The 16,895-nt window shown below is 42.3% G+C and overlaps 1 protein-coding gene across 1 annotated transcript in view; it reads left to right on the top strand.

Annotated features, from left to right (window-relative positions):
• Nucleotides 1–15,284, top strand: part of VWA1 (von Willebrand factor A domain containing 1) — a 67,346-nt gene extending 52,062 nt beyond the window's left edge. Inside the window, exons 10-18 of the mRNA XM_077250145.1 lie at nt 377–652; nt 1,104–1,370; nt 2,644–2,919; nt 3,384–3,650; nt 6,685–6,960; nt 8,264–8,539; nt 9,742–10,014; nt 11,711–11,980; nt 13,150–15,284. Of these exons, the coding sequence (XP_077106260.1) occupies nt 377–652; nt 1,104–1,370; nt 2,644–2,919; nt 3,384–3,650; nt 6,685–6,960; nt 8,264–8,539; nt 9,742–10,014; nt 11,711–11,980; nt 13,150–13,202 (2,234 nt within the window). The 3' untranslated portion in view covers nt 13,203–15,284. The remainder of the gene's footprint in view (nt 1–376; nt 653–1,103; nt 1,371–2,643; nt 2,920–3,383; nt 3,651–6,684; nt 6,961–8,263; nt 8,540–9,741; nt 10,015–11,710; nt 11,981–13,149) is intronic.
• Nucleotides 15,285–16,895: the final 1,611 nt, after the last annotated feature.

Genomic DNA, 16,895 nt, shown 5'->3' on the forward strand with positions numbered 1-16,895 from the left:
TAGTGTCCCGAGACTTATAGAAGGAGGCAATGTCCTGAGGTTTATGACAATTTCTCCTTTCAGAGATTGGATATTTAAGGACAAGTTCAGGCTCAGGTTTTGCTGACATAATTGGTCTGAGAGAGAGTTTAAGAAATTCATTTTTTGAGACTTCCCTGTCCTCATGTACTCCTCTCCGAAATGTTTTTAATTTCTAAAAGTTTTGATAACTTGTAACTCTGCACCTGGCACACCCACTCCAACACACACCCAACCCCTCCCTCCTCTATCTTCAAAAAGATTTGTGATGTCATGTTTAGCTGAGATATATTACTTGTTATGTTCTGAATTTTTATACTATATTTTATATGTGATGATGTGGATCTTTTTCTTATAGATCACACACAGAAAAGACATTTGCAGGCTCGGGACATCACAAGCTCTGGATTTCTCCTAACTTGGACTAGGCTGCCTGGAGACGAAGGGCGCTATGTTTTGCAGTATATTCCCGTTTCTGATCCAGGGATGATACAACAGAAAATTGTGCATAGAGATGAGACCAGTGTGGCTGTGAGTGGCCTAAAATCAGGAACCACCTATCAGATCACATTGATCCCGGAGCACAGTGCAACGTTTGCTCCTCCTGAAGTCATCATGGTCTCCACTCAATCAGGTAGGTGAGGCCTGAAGTAGCAGGGTGACAATCACATCCAATCAGTGTCCTTTAACTCCTCCTTTTGCTTCCTGTAGACTAAGTGGGAGGGATCTGAAGCAAAGCTGTGCACAACAGAGAGGCAGTCTCCTGTATAGTAGTACATTTCTAGCAATATAATCTGATAAAACTGTAAAGTGAATTACAATGGAGCTATAAAAAGGTATATATACAGTAATACAGTACATAAAGGTATATATACTGTACACATAAATCAGGGGAGATTTTAAGCCCTATGGCCATAAAGAGACCACTAAATGTAAAAAACATTCTGGTTTGCATCCATATTACCTAGATACAGGCTCCCCTTTTTTTCTTGAGGCACCTATCCTGATTTATAGTCTCCCTCCCATACCATGTCCTGTGTTAGTTTACAGATTCCCTGAGTAACGATAACCCATCTTCTTTTTAGAACAAGTGCATCCAAGGAATTTTCAGGCCATTAATGTAACAGCGACAAGCTTTTTGGTGACCTGGTCCAGGGCCCCTGGAGACTGGGGCCGTTATATTGTGGAATACTCCCCTGTGTCGGATCCAAGTGGAACATTACAGAAGACTTTATCTGGGAATGATAATACGGCATTGATTAGTAACTTAGCCCCCAATACCACCTATCAGGTCTCCCTTACCCAAGAGTCCGGGGTCCAGTATGGAAGGATTCAAGTGTCAACTCTCATAGGTAAGTTCACTGGGGTGAAGTATCATCTAGTATTGATCTCATAGGGATATTCTGTACACTAGTAGTTTATTCAGATGAATATATAATCAGTCTACATAAAAAGTGTAGCAACTTTGTATCAAAATATTCTGTCATTCCTGTATTTACATGTATTTAAAATTGAAATATATACAACTAACTCATATACATGAATTAAGGAAGATGTCAGGGGTCATCATCATCTCCACATCTGGCTTGGATGTGATACAGGAGAGAGCTTCATGTATCGGTATGTGACCTGTGTTGTCCGGTCATAACGTATTAACCGATAGGATAAGTCATCAAGATCAGATCCAGGGGGTTTGACAGGAAGCAATTTACTGAGGTTTATGGAAGGAGGCAATGTCCTGAGGCTAATGGAAGGAGGCAATGTCCTGAGGTTTATGAAAGGAGGTAATATCCTGAACCTTATGGAAGGAGGAAATGTCCTGAGGCTTATGGAAGGAGGCAATGTCTTGCAGGTTATGGAAGGAGGTAATATCCTGAACCTTATGGAAGGAGGTAATTTCCCGAGGCTTACAGAAGGAGGCAATTTCCCGAGGCTTACAGAAAGAGGCAACGTCCTGAGGCTTACAGAAGGAGGCAATGTCCTGATGCTTACGGAAGGAGGCAATGTCCTAAGGCTTACGGAAGGAGGCAATATCCCTAGGCTTACGGAAGGAGGCAATTTCCCCAAGGCTTACGGAAGGAGGCAATTTTCCGAGGCTTGTGGAAGGAGGCAACGTCCTGAGGCTTACGGAAGGAGGCAACGTCCTGAGGCTTACGGAAGGAAGCAACGTCCTGAGGCTTACGGAAGGAGGCAATGTCCTGAGGCTTACGGAAGGAGGCAACGTCCTGAGGCTTACGGAAGGAGGCAATTTCCCAAGGCTTACGGAAGGAGGCAATTTCCTTAGGTTTATGGAAGGAGGCAATGTCCTGAGGCTTACAGAAGGAGGCAATATCCTGAGGTTTATGGAAGGAGGCAATATTCTGATGTTTGACTGTTTCTCTTTTCAGAGATTGGATATTTAGGGACAAGTTCAGGCTCAGGTTTTGTTGACATAATTGGTCTGAGAGAGTGCATAAGAAATTCATTTTTTGCATTTGAGACCTCCCTTTACTCATGTACTCCTTTCCGAAATATTTTAAATTTTGAAAAGTTTTGATTGTTTAGCTGAGATATATTACTTGTTATGTTCTGAGTTTTTATACTATATCTTACAGTATATGTGATGATTTGGATCTTTTCTTATAGAGCACACACAGAAAAGAAATTTGCAGGCTCGGGACATCACAAGCTCCGGATTTCTCCTAACCTGGACTAGGCTGCCTGGAGACGAAGGGCGCTATGTTTTGCAGTATATTCCCGTTTCTGATCCAGGGATGATACAACAGAAAATTGTGCATGGAGATGAGACCAGTGTGGCTGTGAGTGGCCTAAAATCAGGTACCACCTATCAGATCACATTGATCCCGGAGCACAGTGCAACGTTTGCTCCTCCTGAAGTCATCACGGTCTCCACTCAATCAGGTAGGTGAGGCCTGAAGTAGCAGGGTGACAATCACATCCAATCATTGTCCTTTAACTCCTCCTTTTGCTTCCTGTAGCCTAAGTGGGAGGGACCTGAAGCAAAACTGTGCACAACAGAGAGGCAGTCTCCTGTATAGTAGTACATTTCTAGCAATATAAGCTGAAAAAACTGTAAAGTAAATTACAATGGAGCTATAAAAGATATATATATATATACAGTACTTAAAGGTATATACACACATAAATCAGGGGACATTTTAAGCCCTATAGCCATGAAGAGACCACTTTAATGTAAAATGAATAGTCCTTGTGAAAAACATTCTGATTTGCCACCATATTACCTAGATACAGGCTCCCCTTTTTTTCTTGAGGCCCCTATCCTGATTTATGGTCTTACTCCCATACCATGTCCTGTGATAGTTTACACAGATTCCCTGAGTAACGATAACCCATCTTCTTTTTAGAACAAGTACATCCAAGGAATTTTCACATGATTAATGTAACAGCGACAAGTTTTTTGGTGACCTGGTCCAGGGCCCCTGGAGACTGGGGCCGTTACATTGTGGAATACTCTCCTGTGTCGGATCCAAGTGGAACATTACAGAAGGCTTCATCTGGAGGTGATAATACGGCGTTGATTAGTAACTTAGCCCCCAATACCACCTACCAGGTCTCCCTTACCCACGAGTCCGGGGTCCAGTATGGAAGGATTCAAGTGTCTACTCTCATAGGTAAGTTCACTGGGGTGAAGTTTGAGTTTAGTATTGATCTCATAGGGATATTCTGTAAATTAAACGTTTAATCAGAGAAATAATCGGTCTACATAAAAAGTGGAGCAACTTTGTAACAAAATATTCTGTCGTTCTTACATGTGTTTAAAATTGAAATATACACACCTTACTTATATACTTTGGTCCAGTTTTACCATTACATTCATGACAACCTCTAAATCATCTCTAGAGAGGGGACGAGTCACCCTCCTATTGAGCATAGAAGCATAAATTGTAAATGAAACAAAAAGAGCTAACACTCCATCTGATCCCTTTTACTCTACAAACCCCCCACTTTTAACAGCTAAGTGAAGAAGGTTATCTGATGGAGTGTAAACATGGAGTCTGTACAATAGGCTGTGAGATGATACTTTTCTCTCCTGTGTAGATAGGTCTTCCTGTCTTCAAAAAGCAAGGATGGCAGACTCATCTGCATCGGATGTCAGATATGAATATTGGGGTTTTTGTGACAGATGTAGGTTTTATAGTTGTTTTTGACATTGTGGCATAGTGGCGAACATAACGCATGTACTTACATTTCTGTGAGGTCTGCACATCAGCCCTAAATTAATATCAGCCAGATGAATAACGTTATGTATGCCATGTTTCATATCTATAGAAAGCTAAAATCACAATAGGAAATTTGCCATTTCTATCTCACACCTGGGACCTTCGAGGGGAAGATATCTTTAAGATTGGGGATCTGATAATTTTAGGGTCCGGGTTGCATCTCATTTAGCTGCCCCCATGTGAGGTCACAAGGCGTGTTAGTTACTCTTTCCTGGTAAAAGTAGATTCTGACTTGAAGCCATTGTTCAGTGCTGGGAGATACAGCTTGCTGTAAGACAGCACCATTTCCTAATTGGAGTCCCCCATTCCTGTGACATCAGGTCTAGTAATTTTCTTTTGGTTATGCATTTTATTTTTATGTGCCTGTATATTCTGTATTGTCTTGTTCCCTTTGTGATATATTTTGTATATCTTTATAAACACTGCCTATTTGCTGGAGTAAATATATAAAATTTAATAGCTCCGTTCCTTTTGTTCTATAAACTGCACCTTTGAAGCCTCGTCAGGCCCCACGTTCCCAGTAACAGAGACCAATCAGCCCGTATAAACGATTGATGGTGGCAGAAAGTTTTGTCTTTGGTTATTGCGGAGCTTGGCAGTGACCGTACTGAAGTATTTATATATACCCGTGTTAGAATTGGATGTGTATATACTATACATTCACTGTGAAAGCACTAGTAGATAATGCAGCTATTGCCTCATCCATCAATTGTCAGTCAATTGTGTGATTGTCCTGATGATTGTTGGCAGTGGAGTGCTGTTTGTGACATACTTAAATTTAGAAAGATGTCAGGGGTCACCCGCAGCCCCACATTTGGTTTCGATATCATACAGGATAGAATTTCATGTGTCAGTACATGATCTGTGTTGTGTATGAAGGGGGCTGGCTGCCTACTCATTTCAGAATCTCAGCCAGCCCCCCTCTGTCTTAGCTGATGCCTTGTGCTTTACAATGAGCAGCCAGCCAGCCCCCTTTCTGGGCCGCACTGGTACTGACACCAGATGTTCTCTCTTGAGTGGTATCTAATCTGGATGTGGAGCTACCGGGACCCTTGACCAACAATGATATCTTGAGATTTGAGCACCTTTCTTTAAAGGGTTCTCCGGTCACAACATATTAATCCATAGCTTAGGTCATCATGATTAGACCCGTGGGGTTTTGACACCCACCCGGGACCCTCATCGATCACTTTTACAAGCCGTATCGGCGGCTGACTGTAATCACTTTTAACAAAGCTGCAAAGCGCAGCTCCATTCAATGTGTAGAGGCCAACATGTAGATTTTCTTACTGCTAAACAACCCATTTACTACTGAGTTACTGCCTATATTATAGTCCATAGCTGTATTTACAATTCATAAATTTTCCAGCATTTTCTGCTGATTCACTGCCTGCACAGAACATGTGTCACGGGTTTACTGTGACACAGAGGAGACAGTAGACCTCAGCATCTGATTTCTCCTATTCCTGCATTGATTAGAAGCACTTCGCCTTCATATTAAACGGTGTAAATTTCTTATAGCAGTGCAGGAGTTAATCTGCTGTGTTGAGAGCTCCTGGAAGTGTTTCTGCATTAAGGCTCTCAGCTGTTCACTGTTAGCCACTCCCATCTTCTATATAAACTGGGTCCTGGCTAGCACTCATTGTCAGAAACTGCTTATGCTGCATGGCTGGAAGTTGTTGTTGGTTATTATTGGAGAAGGCGTTTGGTAGTTTTATATGTGACTGTTGCTAGGTTTTGAGTGTGTCATAATTCCCTTTCTTCTCCTACTTTGGTTTTACCCCATCTTCCATTCCCTAGTGTTTGCCTCTGTTGTTTATGGGAGAATATTTGTATGATTGGTATTTTCCTTTATTCCTGTTTGTATTACCTTGTTAGCCTGGTTGATGTGTTATGTAAAAATACTACTCCCCTCTTCCCTGGGTGGAGGAAGGGTACAGACTGAGGGCGAATTTAGGAGCTAAGGCAAGGTATGTGGCCCTGGCGTCTTCACCATCAGAAGTAATCTGGGGAACAGGGCGAGCTAGGTCTGCCCCTAGCGTTAGGGACAGAGAAGAAGCCCCTGGTCCCAGGACACCTGACAACAAAGCCATGAAAACATGCTTTGATTGAATTCTAGAAAGTGTAGTTTGGTCACTAGTCACTGTATAGTGTATGAAAAAAACAGCCAGGGATATTTATGTTAACGAGCTTGTCAATTCCAGCAGAATTATGAATGCAGCTCTGAGATCAAATACAGGTAGTAACATTACAAGATAATTGCTGCTCATGGAGATCACAATCACGTCAAGAGATTGCAGATTAGCGCACATCCCAGATTACAAAATAAATGCAGGGAAGTACGGTACGTCAACTACGTCACAGTGATCAGTGGCGCTATATAAAGACATAATAAAGGTTACAACTGACTTTTCTATGTTTGCAGATTTAATTAAGGCAAGAAACCTGCATGCACGGGACAGAACGTCCAACAGCTTCCAATTGTCCTGGTCCAAACTGCCCGGAGACACAGGACGCTACGTGCTGGAATATGCACCATTAAAGGATCTAAGCAAAGTTATAAAGAACATTTTGTATGGGGATCAGACCAGTATGATATTTCACAACCTGGTGCCAGATACCATATACCAGGTCACCTTTAGTCCTGACTCCAAAGGGCAGATTAGCCAGGTGCAGAATATCAGGGTCTCCACGCTTCCACGTAAGTCCATATAACCCATTCTGTGACCTTATACACTGAATGGATTGCAAAGTTTCTTGTTTTTTACACTTTGGAATTATACCATTTATGAAGATGACACCGCCCCTTTAAAGTGAATGTTAACTTTTTAACACTATATCTTAGGGCCAAACTTCTGCACTGATTATTATGTTTGGAATTATTATCAAAATAACAGTCAATGCTTTTTTTTAATATGGACTTCCAAATCCCCAGCAAGGCCATAGATGTGATATATAACGTTATCTTCCTGCTGCCACCACCAGAGGGAGCTCAGGAGCTTTCTGCATACTGTGTTTTTTTTAGTCATTATTTAGTTAAAGGGATTATCCATTACTTTGACAGCCTTTTTTTAAACTCTGTATATTCACCTCCCGCACCTCTGCCGTTATAGTCATAGTGGTGCGTGCTGTTCTCTCGCTCTCATGACACTGTTATACCATACCACGTGAGCGCTGCAGCCAATCAGCAGCCGATAATGGGCTGCCTCGCTCACACGTCCTTTGGACAAAACTTGGACATGCGATGAAAGTGTGAGAACCGCAGCCTATTGGTGGCCGCTGATTGGCTGCAGCTCTTACGGGGCAGAACAAGGTGACGCAAAATATTTTTGGGGAGTACAGCTTTTAAAAAGGGGTTTATAGCAGAAGAGGATAACCCCTTTAAATATATGACTAGCATCCTGAAAGCTTCCTCTAGTGATGACTGCAGGTAGTAGCATTCTATAATTTACATCTGTGTCAATGCAGAGAATTTACAGGTACAGAGTTCGCTCACTATGAAGAAATAAATGAAAACAGAATTCTAAATTTATCTAACTATATTCTAGATTTATCTAATTTATTTATTTATCTAAATTTTATCATTTAGGCTGGGTTTCCACTTTGCAAGTTTTCCTTATTTTTATTACAATTTTTCTGCGATTTTTGCTCGTTTTTTTTAATGCAGGAAAAACGCACACTATAATATTTTTTTTTTTTTTCTAAATGTTAGATTTATAAAAAATAAAATTTATAAATTTTATATATTTTATATTTTTGTATATAATGTTTTAAATTATTTTTTATTTTGAAATGCATGTGTTTTTCTGTGCATTGGTTTTGCAATATGTATATTTTTGGCATTCGGTTTTTACAAGTGAAACTATTTTTTTTTTTTCAAAAACAAATTTTAATTCCCTGTTATAAATGGCTCTTCAACACAATAATTCAATTTGCTCTGGCAGTAAGAAAGATTTGTACCGCTCAGTATGAAGCAGAAATAACCCGGCCGCTTATCTTCACAGAACTCGCTCAGCAGAGATCGGTATATGCTCGGGATATCACAACCTCAAGCTTACAGCTGGGCTGGTCACGGATGCCCGGAGACAAAGGCCCCTACGTAGTGGAATTCGTATTAGAATCCGACCCCCGGAGGAAACTTCGGAAGTCTTTGCCCTTTGACGAGACAAATATTATATTTAGTAATTTAAGCCCAAATACTGAATACCGGGCCGTTGTGTTTTCTGAGTCCAATATTCAACACGTCCCACCAAACAGCATTCACGTTTCAACACTTGAAGGTAAGAAGCATAGAAACATCAACCTTTACCAAAAAGTAGGGGAGAGAAGACATGGCCAGTCAGATGGACATGAGTAGCTGACTACAAGTCAGATTTATTACCCTCTTTTCATCTGGTAGTGAACGATACCTCATGAGGGCCATGTGGTGGCTTTAAGGCTTTAACGAGGACCGGTCACTTGCCTCCAAGTTCTCCGGGTTTTTTTTGGTCCTGCTCCTCTCTGTTCCCGAGATACGGCCGCCTCTTCACTACATATGAATCTAGTGTTGTTAGCCAAGTGGTTTTGGTCCTCAAGTCTTCTCTATGGGAGGTGTTCTTAAGGACTGTAACTCTGGTGGGTGTGGATCCTTTGCGCCATGGGCCGGGCTTACCCTAGAGGGGCGTGACTAAGTGTCTAACGGGTCTTCACTAATGCCTCTGATGGTGAGGATAGGCTGGGCAGCCCTTAGACAACAGGGATCACCACTGCAGGACAGTCCTGGGACTGTAGCAGCTGACAAGAAGGTCAGAGGTGTGGGTACAAGGTAGACGAGGTAGAAGACAAAGATGTGGTCAGACAATCCAAGGTCGGGGCAGGCAACAAAGGTTTGATACATGTAGGAGAGGTCAGACAGTATGGGTGAACAAGCCGGGTCGATAACTGGAGACAGAATATGGAGGAATGCTTAAACAAGGTGCTAGCAGGCTAGGAACCAACGTTGAGGTGAGGGATGGAGGGTGGAGCCCCCTGATACATCATCTCCTAGCAGGTGATAGGCCCAGGGAAATAAATCTCTGCAGGACAGGGTGGATACAAATTCCTGCTACCCTTTTTGACTCACAACCAACACAAGGCAACTCAAAGCAATGGTTTGTGCATAAGTCGCAATTTCCAGACCAACGAACAGCCTTATATATGAGACTGTTGCGTCAGGTCAGGGACCCGTGGCCGGTCTGGACCATGAAATTTGGAAGTGTGAAGCCAGCCTTAGAAAATATCAAGTGTGTCTGATATTGCTATCCCACTAATGGTGGATGGTTTGGGCCACCCAGGTTTAAATGTCAAGGACCCTTTACCAACCACTAAAATTGGGTCAAAGGGGTTGCCCAGGATTAGAGAGGCGGTCCTTGTTTCTTCATTCCAACAATATATTATTCTCCATGTAATTTACCGAATGTGGAAATATGTTTAGCATAATTCACATTGTTGGTTTCTTTTACAGAACAGCTTTCTCCAGCCCACATCCTAATTTCTGACCCTGATGCACACAGTTTCCGGGTGAGTTGGGGTCCCAGTCTCGACAGTGTCGCTGGATATGAAATTCAGTATGGACCAATGGCCAGCAATATCGTACGGACCTTGCAGGTGGACAGCAGGGTGAACAGCACCGTTCTGGAAAACTTGAAGCCCAATACAACATACCTGGTTACAGTGTCGGCCATATTTAAATCTGGCGGTGAAAAGGCCTTGTCTGCCATAGCGTGCACAGAACAGGGTAAGTGACCGTATGGGAATTGATCATGAGCTCCTGGCGCATGTGCTCGCTACATGTCGTATTTATACTTTTTTTTTTATACTGTTCAATATACCAGGTTTTGAACATAAAAATGTAAAAATCAATTTTCATCTTCATTACAAAAATCACCCAAAAATACCAATAACAATTAAAAAAAACTACAATGCAAGCAGATCCTCAATAAAAAAATATGTATATAAAAGGGGTAATAAATTACATAGCCTATAAAAAGGTCAAAAACTAATATTTTGCATGATTATATATGAATTAAGCACAGCTAATCCAGTATATTGCTAATGTTTTTAATAATCATTATATAAGATTATAAGATCTAATAAATTATATATATATATATATATATATATATATATATATATATATACAGGCTAGAAATAATCCAAAATGAAAGTTTTAAAGATACTATAATACTTGCTAACATAATAAAACGTAGTGTTACCCCTCTATAGCAAATATCACCTCAACGTGTGTTTCTGTGTTTCGCAGTCTTTGTCAGTAGCTCCTAAATGGATTTGGATGAATAGACTCTTGAGAATTTAGAGAGAAAAAAACTCTAGAGTTTAGAGAAAAGACCCTTGTTCATTTAGAGAAAGAAATTGAAATCCACAAAGAGTAATCGAAGAGGGATCTAACAGTGAATCTCTTAAGAAATTTTTGGTACCACCTGAAAAAGATTGCGGAACGCATGTCAAGGTGGTATTTGTGATTGAGGGGTCAAATAACTTGCTATTATGCCATCAGGTAAAATCTTCCCTATAAAATCTTAGTTTATATATATAATTTATTAAATTTTATAATAGGTGAGATTTGGGAGTGTTATCTCACAGCCATGGGTTATTCCACTCACTAGTGCCAACCTTCAGACAGAAGGTGGGGATCATAACTAACACATAAGTGCAGGATCAGTTTACACCTATGGCTCGTTTCTAGTCTAGAACCGAAATGTCACAAAATTGTTCAAAAAAAATTGAATGGGATCAATAAAGTCCAAAAACAAATTGTGACGGCATCCAGGTGGTTACTCAGACAATTATCCAAACTTTATTCCATCAGCAAGCCAGAAAAAAAACACGTTTCAACCTTTATAGGGGTCTTCTTTATCTCTTACTTGATAAAGACCATAGTGAAGGTGGAAACGGTGTAGGCTTTTTATGACCTGTTGATGGAATAATTTGTAGATAATGGACAATGAACCTTCTGAATATCATCAAACTTTTTTAAATTAGGAAAATAAAAGTATTTTCCACCACATGTTCACCCTAAAGTTAGTATCTATGCCAGGAAACCTCTCCATGTCCATGCTATCCATTGGCGAGATGGAGGCCAAAACAGTGTCTTTTTAGCACCTGCTGGACATGCTGCAGTTTGGAATAATGAAGTAGACCAAGATGGTCCATAAATGAGATCCTGTAAAAAAAAAAGTCTATTAGAAGGGATTTATCATCAGAGCCATTCATGGGGATTTTGGTTTTCGGCATCAACTAGAGGTCAGTGCTCCAGAAGCAGCTGAGAGGTCAATCAGGGTTACCCTAAACCCTTACCTATAACCCCCATTAAAAGAGTTACTGGAACTCATACTGTATTACGAGGGGAACGTCTCACGATGATCTGTATACCTTAAACAGAGGCCATTGTGAACATTTTTTCCTTTTCTTAGATGACACAAAGGTGAAGTTCCTTCATTTCAAAGACCTGGGCTCCAACAGCGTGACGGCCACCTGGGGGTCCGCAGATGGGGAAGTACAAGGTTATCGTGTGCGGTGCCGAAGGCAAGCAGGACGCTCCTCGGTTATCAGTGTAGCGCCGCAGACTCACAGCATACATTTAACAGATGTGGCCGAAGGATCCATGAACAAGATCTGTGTCGTGCCGATTTATAAGAACGGAGAGGGCAAAAACCTGTGCCGAAAGATTCAGATACAACCAGGTAGGTGACAGAACCAATGGAGAAACCTTACTGAGCTCCTCAAGTCTAAGGACTTGTCCAAAGGATTACGACTTTTGTCCATGGGCTGTGTCCAGTATAAAGAATCTCCCCAAGCAACAAACTACTAAGAATAGAAATGCTTCCAAGTCTTCAGACAAACCTAATAATATTGAGTGAGATGAGCCGAGAAGGTGAGAGATTCTCTCCGAGCTCTTTGTATGAAATTACGGCCCGTCCTTGAGGATGGAACAGAGATAGGAGGCAATAAGCAATTACACTCAGCGTTCAATATGATTAGGGATCAAGCCGTGTCCTTGATAAATGCTGAAGGTTCGGGCCATGAAATGGTATCTCTGCATTTAGCTAAATGGGATTCATCAGATTTTCATAATGAAGGATGATCTGACTTCTGCTGATGGTGTAAATGCATGCACAATGTCTGCCATCCGCTATTTATGCAGAACATGGACAGTAAAAAGTATAAGAAAGTTGGGCTGTCAATAAACTGGAGATGTAAAATAAGAAAATTGCTCACTTTTCAGTAGAACTACTTTTTTTTTCAGGCAGATTCTGTCTGGAATCCGCCTGTAAAAGCATTGCGAAACCACAACCAAAAAAAAATTCAACATAATGCACAGCAATGTCAAAGCGGTATTGCTGTGCACATGTTCAGTCTTTTGCTACTTTTTGTCAGCGCTTCAGGATTCAGAAATCTTGAAGCCTTTTAAAGAAGCAACCTGTTTATTCTCTCTCCCCACTATAATGGAAAGTACTGAGAGAAGATTCTAGAGGCAGAGTCACCCCAAAAAGCGATGGCACAGACACCAGCGACTGGGGTTCCCAAATTCCAGCTATAGAAGGGAATGAAGCGTTGGCCAGGCTCTAATGTTGGTCAGGCTCTCTTCTCCTGGTGCTTTGCACTTCTGCTCCATTCGCTCATGGGACTCCCCTTTCTTCGATCGGTTTAGGTCCCAGCAGTCAGACCCTCAGCACCTACTCTGCAGTTAGGAGATAACTATATTAGCAGGATATGTAATCGCATGGGGTGCCTGGGGGTCTATAATAGGTACTATAAATGTTGAGACTTCATATGGCTCTGTGGACCAAGCCATCCCAACGTCAATGGAAAATGTCACAGTTATTAACAATGCTCTTATTTTTTTCTTAAGGAACATCAGCAGACAGTTATTCAAGAATATCAACTCCGGTAAAAGAAGGTTAAAGAGATGCCATGATGGCCGACATGGATGAAACCGGACAAAAGCCATGAGGATGAGAAACATTTACTATCTGGAAGAAGAAAAAATGCTAAGAAATTGGGAGAAGAACTCAAGTGTGTAGACCTCAAGAAGAAGAAGCGTAGGAGATCATCTTGGGATAACCCATTTTAACATCCGTGTGGTCAACATAATAACGAGCCTGTGACCACTGCAGACTTGATCCTAACACATCCATTTACAGGGGTTCTCCTAAACTGGAAAATGACCTGTCCTAAGAATAGGCCATCGGTGGTGATACGACTCCCGATATCCCGGCCATTGGTTGGACAGGGCAGGATGGTCCGATGAGCTCTGTGGCCCCAGCTTTGTTTACCAGGCACACCTCCATGCTTCTAGTCTTACTTAAAGGCCATGGACATCTCTGGGGACATTTTTTTTTTTACTTAAATTCATGCATTTTTGTCTAAAAAGTCATTTTTGCAATTGGTGTTCATTAAACATTTTGCTGCATTTACCTTCTCTAGTCTCGATGTTTCGCCTATTGCCGGCTGCAGAATGAGTTCACCGAGAACTCTTTTATCTGTCTTTCTCTGAGCTCCTCTCAAATAATTTATGACAACAAACATCATTTAAACATCCATGGGCTCGGAAAAAGACAGATAAAAGCGTTACATACTTTCAAAATGAGCTCACCGATGGATTCTTAGACAACTCATTCTGCAGCCAGGAATACACAGTGCAACACAAGAGGCTATAGAAGATAAAAGGTGCAAAATTTTAAGTGAAAACCAATTTGAGAAAAAAATAAAATAACCAAAAATACATAAATTTAACTTTAAAAAATGGCCATATAGTTTATGGGTTCTTCTCAAGTTAGAAAGTCACATAGGGGATAGTTTTCTGATTACTGGTGTCTGACTGCTTTGGATCCCCTCACCAATCCTGAGGACCGGAGTTAATTTTCCTATACATGTAAATATCCAAAAATTAGGAGATTTGTTACAAGAGGAAAAACCGGTGTCCAAATATCATGGGGTTGTCCAGGACTATGATAATGATGATCTATCGTCATGATATGGATGTGCTATGCTTGTCATCAATATCAGATGGGTGGGGGTCCAACACCCTTTGCTCCCCACCGATCAGCTGATACCTGGCAGAACTAAACAGTGTATGGAGCCCAAACACTTCCGTTGATCATGTAGTGGCCATTCTCGGTACTGCAGCTCAGCTTCTATTGAAATGAATGGGAGCTGAGCCGCAGTGTACGGTGCTGTGGTTGTCAACTCCATACAATGTTATATTGATACTGGAAAACCCGTTTTTATAGTCGGCAAGTTTACTTTAAGATTCGGAGTCAGCAGCTATATGACGGAGATGCGGGAAATTACAGGTGACAGTGGCATCATTGCAAAAAATGCAATTTTTGGAAATATCATAAGTAATAAAACACTAAGGTAACGTCACTGTCACACCAATCTAATGCCGCGTAGGTACACCTTACAAGGTGCGGTAGACTTTTTTTGTTGTCACATCTGCAGCCCTAATTTTCGGCAAAATGTCCTTAATTTACAGAAGGGGCGGAAAAAAGCCACACACTGACATGTTACAGGACTGTGCATAGGAGAGAGCGCTGTGCATAGCCAGTGCACGGGTTACCATAACTACACGCAAGCAGCAGTACCATCAGCAACATGGAGATTCTGAGAATCGGAAGAGGAGGAACGCCTAGGGAAAGATCTGGTGCACATATGATACTTATGGAGAACTACCATGTTCAGTGCCTTCTTCTACTATGTCCCTTAAAACCAAGGAGCCGCAGGGAAACCAAACTCCCTGCAGATTCTACATCGACAGTCGGTAGACTTTGTGATTATTTTTTTAAGTTTTTTTACTAACTTTTTATATTTGTTTGCTGCACAATACAAAGTTACAAAACAGTAAAATTGTTAAAAATTGTTAGATAAGTTTCTTTCGAAGCACAGAACTTTTTTTATGAATAGTAATAAATTTGCATCTGCTGCCTATAAAGATATAATAGGGATTAAAAGGGGCTGTCCACTACTTGGACAACCTCTTCTCGATTCCTTTGTCTCCCCCTTGCAAAATAATGACCCCTATACTCACTTCCGGTGCTGTTCCAGCGGAGTCGGCACTCTCTCTCCCGGAGATCACGAGACATTGTGTCATGCCATCCCTGGGGCTGTGTCATGCCATCCCTGGGGCTAATCCCCGCCTTCAGGCAAATCACATACATCGCAGCATCCCCATCCTCTACTTACTGTTTTATTCTAAAGGGGTTTTATTTAGAGTCTGGGGGAGTTTTTGACAAATTACAAAGCAATGTCAGTATGGTAAGCAGTGATTGCAAGTCGTAGGAAGGTGAAGAAGACATGAAGCCCATTACACTAATAAGATACAATGCAAAATTTCATATACTCGTTGCTCCACAGGAAATGTTTCCACTGCTCCAGAGTCCAGTAATGGCAGCTATACACCACTTCATCCGACGCTTGACATTGTGCTTGGTGATGTAAGGCTGCATGCAGCTGCTCGGCCATGAAGCTTCCAGTGGGGACATAGTGTTTGTGCTGATGTTAATAACAGAGGAGTTTCTCAATAATATCATTCACAGGCGATGAGGGAAGATTTAGCAGGGGAGAAATGTAATGACCTGACTTGTTATATCAGTGGCTCCGATGGATGTTATACACTGGGGGGGGGGGGGGGGGCGAGGGGCCGGATGTTAGACATTGGGGGGCAAGGGGTGAAATGTAATACACGGGGGGGGGGCGAGGGGCCGGCGGATGTTAGACATTGTGGGGCAAGGGGTGAAATGTAATACACGGGGGGGGGGGGGGGGGGGGGCGAGGGGCCGGATGTTAGATATTGGGGGGTGAGGGGCCAAATGTAATACACTAGGGGGGGCAAGGGGCCGGACGTTAGACATTGGGGGGCGAGGGGCCGGACGTTTGACATTGTGGGGCAAGGTGCCAAATGTAATACACTGGGGTGGGCAAGGGGCTGGATGTTAGACTTTGGGGGGGCGAGGGGCCAAATATTATACACCAGGAGGCAAAGGGTTAGATGTTAGACATTGGGGGGCAAGGGACCAAATGTTATACACAGGGGGGCGAGGGGCCAGATGTCATACAAGGGTGGGCAGAGGTCAAATGTTATACACCATTGGGAGAGGGGTCAGATGTCATACACCAGTGGGTGGGGGGCCGGATGCTATACACTGGGGAGGTGTGAGGGATGAAATGTTATACAAGGGTGGGCAGGGGTAAAATGTTATACACCATGGGGAGAGGGGTCAGATGTCATACACCAGTAGGTGGGGGGTCGGATGCTATACACTGGGGGGGAGTGGAGGGACGAGATGTTATAGATGGGAGAGCGAAGGGGCCAGATGTTATACAAGGGTAGGCAGGGGTCAAGTGTTATACACCATGGGGAGAGGGGTCAAATGTTATACACCGCTGGGTGAGGGGCAGAAGGTTATACATGTGAGGATGTGGGGGGGAGAGGCCGAATGCTATACACTGGGGGATGGGCAAGGGGCCAGATGTCACTCACCAGTTGGCATGGGGTCCAAATGAAAAACTGGATTATATATTTAGCCAGACGGCCCGTAGAAACAATGCTGGGGCCATGGCACTTGCTGGGGTTACATATGTGGGAGATGGTTGTAT

The sequence above is a fragment of the Ranitomeya variabilis genome, chromosome 4, assembly GCF_051348905.1.
Source record: "Ranitomeya variabilis isolate aRanVar5 chromosome 4, aRanVar5.hap1, whole genome shotgun sequence".
Taxonomy (NCBI): Eukaryota; Metazoa; Chordata; class Amphibia; order Anura; family Dendrobatidae; genus Ranitomeya; species Ranitomeya variabilis.